General features: G+C 24.0%; 3 protein-coding genes across 3 annotated transcripts in view; 2 read left to right on the plus strand and 1 right to left on the minus strand.

The window, feature by feature from the left end:
- Window positions 1-344: 344 nt before the first annotated feature.
- On the minus strand, window positions 345-1,929 carry Phum_PHUM042670 (RNA lariat debranching enzyme, putative; the record flags this gene model as incomplete). Its single annotated transcript, XM_002423157.1, has 6 exons — window positions 345-379; window positions 525-703; window positions 776-981; window positions 1,055-1,285; window positions 1,370-1,661; window positions 1,733-1,929. The coding sequence occupies 6 exons, from the start codon at window positions 1,927-1,929 to the stop codon at window positions 345-347; spliced, it is 1,140 nt and encodes a 379-aa protein (XP_002423202.1).
- Window positions 1,930-2,117: 188 nt separating this feature from the next.
- On the plus strand, window positions 2,118-3,617 carry Phum_PHUM042680 (uncharacterized protein; the record flags this gene model as incomplete). The annotated part of the gene is made up of 7 exons (XM_002423158.1): window positions 2,118-2,198; window positions 2,291-2,317; window positions 2,432-2,629; window positions 2,707-2,907; window positions 2,989-3,137; window positions 3,220-3,391; window positions 3,495-3,617. 7 exons carry the CDS (start codon window positions 2,118-2,120, stop codon window positions 3,615-3,617), a joined length of 951 nt encoding a protein of 316 aa, XP_002423203.1.
- Window positions 3,618-6,027: 2,410 nt separating this feature from the next.
- The window catches only part of Phum_PHUM042690 (uncharacterized protein), a gene marked incomplete at both ends in the record, with an annotated part of 1,657 nt that continues 767 nt past the window's right edge, over window positions 6,028-6,917 (plus strand). The window contains 3 exons of the mRNA XM_002423159.1: window positions 6,028-6,249; window positions 6,332-6,596; window positions 6,656-6,883. Coding sequence (XP_002423204.1) covers window positions 6,028-6,249; window positions 6,332-6,596; window positions 6,656-6,883 — 715 coding nt within the window. The remainder of the gene's footprint in view (window positions 6,250-6,331; window positions 6,597-6,655; window positions 6,884-6,917) is intronic.

Raw genomic sequence — 6,917 nt, forward strand, 5'->3', positions numbered from 1 at the left:
AATAATTTTATTATTATTATTATTATTATTATTATTTACTTTATGGAAATTTGTTATTAAAAAAAAAATTTTTTTACTGTTATCATTTTTATCTGATTCTTCTTCTTGTTGTTGTTGTTGTTGAATAACGATTTTTGATTCGAACATTTCATCTTTTTCCGTTATCGATATTTTTTTATTATTATCATTTTTATTTACTGGAGTCGATGTGAGAAAATTTTCCTTTTTTATATCGGTTTCCTTATTTGTGGGAACCGGAAGTTTAAGAGGAGTTCTAATTATGCTTTTTTGATTTTCCATTGTTATTGAATTATTTTGAGATGACGTTTCCAAATCCGTATCGTTTATAAATGAACTACTTTCGAAATTATTTGATATGCTTAAATTAGAACTTTTATTGATAAAACCGTCATTTTGAATTAGTGCTATCGGATCGTCTACACCTAAAAATTTAAATTATTTTTTTTTCAAATTAATTCCGGTATAAAAAAAAATTTTTTTTGTATTTTTCTGTTGTTCCTTACATATTTTCTGACAAAATTCCACAGTTTGAGAATTAATTTTTATATTTGCACATGATTCAGCATCACAATTAGGATTGTGAGGTTCTGCAGTTTGAGCAAAATTTTTAGGAATAGTTAAATCGTTGTTAAATTTTTTCATTACGACATTCATGTCTTCTTCCGTAGGAGTAAATTTCCACCTATGTCAACAAAACCAAAATTATTTCACACTGAATTCTTTTTTAAAGGTTTCTTTTTTTTGTTTCTTATACCTTTCTTTAGATCCTGGTCCTGGTAAGTAAGAATTTAATTTTTTAATACTTAATAAATGATTTGTCGAATTGAGTATTGTTAACCATTCTAAATCGTATTTCAAAACCATTTCGCTTTTTTCATCATGTGGAATATCCACAACTTGTAAAAATTTTCTTCTTGGAAGACATTTATCAAGAGCTAAAAATTTTGTAGATGTATTTTCCTAAAATTTTTTTAAATTATAAAATAAATGTATTGTATATATATATTTACAGTTAAAAAAATTTTATTATTACATCGTCGTTATGTTTGACAATCGCAGCAAATTTCACATGTAAATGAGCGGCAAACCAATAGTTTGGTTTTATTATTTCAAGTAATTCAGCCGTAGGTTTACTTCCAAGATTATCTTTCTCTATATCTTCTTTAAAATAAGGTTTATTTTTTAATAATTGTTTGGTGTTTCCATGATTGATTACATTAGCAGGCCAATCATGCGATAACATTATATGGATAGGAGAAGACAACTAAAAAAAAGTTTTCTTGAACATTTAGTAATAACTTTGCCGGAATAAGATTGTTTTTATATAAAAAAAAAACCTAATATTAACCTGTTTGAGCCTAAATACATCTAAATTTCTAATGTGATAACAACTTCTTAATGATTCATTATCATAAGGTGGTTTTTCATATCTACCCTTAGCAAAATCTGTGCCTTTAAATATTCCAGATAATCCTGCAATTCGTATACCAGCTATATTGACTACTCCTGCATATCCAAGGTAGTAAATATTTGGCGCTACCCAACCGCCGTAAGGTAGTTCCTGTAAATAATTGGACGCTTCATGATTCCCTCCGACAAAAATTGTCAATTTCGGTGCTAATTTTTCCCCAGAATAATATCTAAATTTAAAAGTCATCAAAATATTACACGTTATAAAAACGTTTATAACAAAAAATAAAAATTTATTTACTTGTAAAAAGTACATAAACTTCTATATTTTGGCGGAGCAGCTAAACACTTTAAATCTTCGAGATTTCTAGTAGCTTGAAAATCTCCACAGCAAAGAATTAAATCAATATTTATGTCGTTTTCCTTTTCCAAATATTCAGTTGTTTCATATATAATATCTAGTTCTCCGTGCGCACATCCTACGACAGCAATTTTCATTTTTTTCTATGAAATAAACCTTTACTGGTTCCTAACCGAACTTAATTAGAAATGTTTTGATTCTAATCGGGCTTCTTGCTCGAAGCAAATTTTGCTAAAATAACCGCAAAAAAGTAATCTCAGAGTTAACTGTTTTGGGAGTATGAATTGTATTTGTTGATTTTGATTTAATTTTTTTAAATATAGAAATGTCATATTGCGAAGATTTGAATACTGCTCGTAAGCAATTGTTTGGATCTTTAGGAAATAATGCAAAAAAGTATGTGTCTGTCATTTATATAATATTAAAACGGTTTTTTAACCTTATAAAAGTTTAAACTTATTTACAAAACTTTTTTTTTTTATTAATAGGTACTGTCAGCTTATGAAATTATGGTTTTCAATGAAGGTAAGCTATTAAAAATATAATTTTTTAAAAATTATTATTAAATTGTGATAAATTAAAATTTCAATGTAATATATAATATTAATAATTATTTTTTTATTTATGCTGTAATTTCAGGTTACAAAAGAAGAGTTTGATTCTGAGGCTAGAAGAATGATGAATTCTGATCAGGCTCACTTACATAATGTTTTTCTTCTGTGTTTATTTAACAAATGCAATGGACTTTCCAAAGCTACATCTAAAACAAAATTAAGAGATTTTAAAAAATTGAAAATGAATAAATCTAAAAAAAGTGGAGATAAAAGTGCTTTTCAGGTACAACTACTAATGTGACTCTTTAAATTAAACATTTATTTATGAATAAATAATAAAAAAAATTTTTTTCTTTACAGTTGGCAGATCCAGTTAATTATTTACCTCAGCTGGAATCTCCTCCGCAGCATTTACAAGATGAACCGCAAAGATATTGTGTTCAAGAATTATTTTTACCTGATCATTCACTAATATTGGGTAGATTAATGTTAACATCATGGGAAATGGGTATGGAAGGAGCAGAAGACAGTGCTGCTGAAATTTTAGTTCATGCCGTCCAGGTATTTCGTTATCAAATTTTTTTTCTTTTAATTTATTTCATTTCATTTTTATTTTTTAATTTTAAATTTATTTTTTTGCAGTACTTTCTGAAGAATTTATTAACAATAATATTAGCTCAAAGAAATGGATATAAATTAAGAGAAAATAAATTTATTTATTCTCTAGGTTGTCCAGTTCCAAATCCATGGTTGAGAAATTACAATGGATTAGTCGATAATTCTTTACATAGGTTTTAAACAATATGTAGTTTTATTTTTTTAATGTTTTTGTAATTGGAAACAATAACTCATAAAAATTAAATAATTTTCCAGTAATATGACAGATATTATTGAGGATGATGAAAATATTCACGTTCCTAAAATTCCTTTAACTGAAGAAGAAATCGAAAGGAGAGAAATGTACCATCTTGCATGCTCGAATCCAAATTTAGAAGCTCAATCGAAGCCACCTGTATCTGCATATGAAGTATTTCAAGCATTACAGGTAAATAATCATATTAAAGAAAGACATTTATTTAAAAAACTATTTAATTGTAATGCATTAAATGAGTTTTAGTATTTAATAATAATTTATCATTATTTTTCAGATTCACAAATCAACCATACCTTCTCATACATTATATGCTATTAATATGGATAAAATAATTTCAGCATTCAGTCATCCGAGTCATGAAGAAATTGAAGCAGCCAAATATTTTGTTAATTCTTAGTTAATGGTTTTTTTCAAATTTAATTCTCTTATATTTTATCATAATAGGTACCATACAATACCATCGACGCAGGAATTATTTTATTACGGCTACACGTCGTGTGCATGTAAAATCTTTAATTACTAAATATAATTAATTGTAATAAACTAATTTTAATCTGGTCATTAATATAATTTTATTATTTTTCATTAGTTTTTTTTAAAAATTAGATAGAAAGGGTTTTTCAAATATTATCATTTAAACTTTCTAAATAAATAAAAATTAAATTTTATTTTTATTACTGGTTTTTAACTGAAATCAAAAGGGAAATTGGTTTAAAAAATTATTTTTTGGAAAGTTTTAGATTTATTCAAATTAAATAATTAAATATTTTCTAAACTGTTAAATAATCCCCCTTTTTAACGTTTTATATTTTTTAAATTATGTAAAACATAATAATAATAATAATAATAATGGCGGTGATATTATTATATTTAATTAATTCGAATGAAAGTAGGTTAAAGTTGTTTTTCAGATAACTTGCCCCACAACTTTTTAATATTATTATTATCGGTTTGAAATTAATAAATTAATTTAATATCAAAATCGACAAAAAATTTGTGAATTTTAACATTAAAAAAAAAAAAATTGGACGTTTAAATAAAATTTTTTTGTTAGCAATAATTTATTATTTATAAAAATTATTTTTTTTTAATTTCTCTGTATGTGTCGTGCGTCGATAATTATTATTATTATTATTATTTTTTTTTTCTAATAATTTATTTATTATGAGTAAAAAAATTTTCAAGTACGTAATAATAACGTCCGCTTTGATAACATTAAACATTTGATCTTTTGACATCCAATTATTATTATTATTATTACTTTAAAATAATAATAAACAATTTTTTCCCCCTCCCTCCCTCCTTCATTTTAACTAATATTATTCGCAGGATAATACACTCACATAATTCTTTAAATTTTTTAATAAATTATTTACTCGACAAAAATAATAATAATTAATTATTATTTTTTTTATGTAAGATATTTTTTCAATCGATAAATTAATAAATTTTATAAATAATTAATTAATTAATTAATAAATAAGGTCGATCAAAAAAAAATTTTTGTAAAAATAAACACACAAAAAAAAAAAAGTTTTTTTTTTTACTGATTTTATCAAACATATATAATTTTATAGGTCAAAGGTAAATTGATACATAATAATAATAATATTTTGGGTAAAAATAAGTAAATACATAATTTTTGAATATTTCAACTTATTATTTACAAAATTTTAGCCGCCATTTATTATTAATTATAATTAATTATTTATAAAATTATTTATCGTACCTGAATTTATTAAAAAAAAAAATTAATTAAATAAACAAAGAAAAAATTATGTAAATAATTTATTGAAAAAAAAAAAAAAGTAATTATTCGCATTATTCAGTATATAAATATCAATAAAAAAATAATAATAATAATATAATTAAAAAAAAAAGTACAAAATTTATTATTATTATTTTTTTTTCGTTACGAATAATAATAATAATTTGCTTACGAACACACAAAAAAAAATAAATAGATAAAAAAATTCTTATTAATAAATAAATAAATAAAAAAAACCCATCAAATTTTTAAAAAAAAAATTATTTATTTATATTAAAAAATTATAATGAAATTTATATTATTATAATGAAATGAAATCATTTCTATGTATCAATTATGATTATATATAAATGATAATTTTTTTTTTTTTTTTTATTTAAATTTATTATTTATAATAATAAATAAAAATACAGTTTTAGTTGTAGTAGTAGTAGTAGTAGTAGTAACTAAGTTGTTTGTAAGAATATTTAATTGGACAAAAACTTTTCCTCTTCATTTCCAATCAGTTTGTTAACGAAAGCGGACGAAAATTTTTTTTTTTTCTTATTGGTAAGTTTTTCTATCATGTTAAATAATATTTATATTATTATTTTATATTTATTTTTATTTATTGTATATTTAAATAAGTTTTTATACGACTTCAAAAGTGGGAAAAAATTATGTTTTAAGTATTTAAAAAAAAAGAAAATTTTTTTTTTTTTTTCGATTTAATAGTTAATTATTAATTCTAAATAATTATTTATTATACATTATGTAAAAAATTGATCGATTCTACTACTTTGTTTTAACGTTTTTTATTTATTTTTAACGGAAAATGGTAAATAATGTGTACGTATATGATTAATTCATGCGTTTTACAATGAATTTATAAAATTATTATCATTATTATTATTATTATTAACATTGACATTGTTTTATTCGTTCATTGTAAAAAACACGAAACCTTGTATAATGTAATAATATGACACGAAAATTTAATTTAATATTCACAGATTATTTTTTTCTTTTGTTTCAGATAGAAGGTAAAAAAAAAAAAAACATGGCGGATTTGAGATTGTTTATAATAGGATTATGTTGTTTCGTGTCTGTTATCAATGCGGCAACATTACAAACTCAACGTGACAGATCACGAAGTCCGGTTAAAAATAAAGAGTCGACAACCTCGTCGTCCCAAAACGATTTACCAGTAAATAGACAACAAGCGGCTAACGTTTTTGCCAATGCTGGTAAAAAAGCCGGTTTGGAAATATGGAGAATAGAAGTTTGTATTGGATTTTAATTATAACTATTATTATTATTATTTTATTTTTTTAATAAATTATTATTATTATTATTTTTTGTAGAACTTTGCACCCGTACCTGTGGAACGTCGTCAATTTGGAAAATTTTACGAAGGAGATTCTTACATTGTTTTAAAAACAAAAGAATCCAAAGGTAAATTCAGTTGGGATATACATTTTTGGCTGGGTGATAAAACAACTCAAGATGAATCTGGATCGGCTGCCATTTTGGCCGTGGAATTAGATGATTCTCTCGGTGGCGCTCCGGTTCAACATAGAGAAACTCAAGGACACGAATCACAACTTTTCACGTCTTATTTTTCCGGTCGTAAGTTGATTTTTTTTTTTACCTCATTTCCGAATGAATTGTTAAAATTGTTTAATGAGTATATTTTTATGCATCCGCAGCAATCAGGTACCTTACCGGTGGGGTTAAAAGTGGATTCACACACGTCACGCCAAATGAAACCGATGGTATCAAAAGATTGTATCAAGTCAAGGGCAAAAAAGACGCGAGAATCAAACAGGTAGAACCATCATCGAAATCAATGAACAAAGGTGATTGTTTTATTTTGGATACGGGAAAAGTTATTTATGTTTATTATGGAGTCGGAAGTAAAAAAACGGAAAGAATAAAGGCCGTCGGAGC

Source organism: Pediculus humanus, genomic scaffold (assembly GCF_000006295.1).
Source record: "Pediculus humanus corporis 1103172107391 genomic scaffold, whole genome shotgun sequence".
Taxonomy (NCBI): Eukaryota; Metazoa; Arthropoda; class Insecta; order Psocodea; family Pediculidae; genus Pediculus; species Pediculus humanus.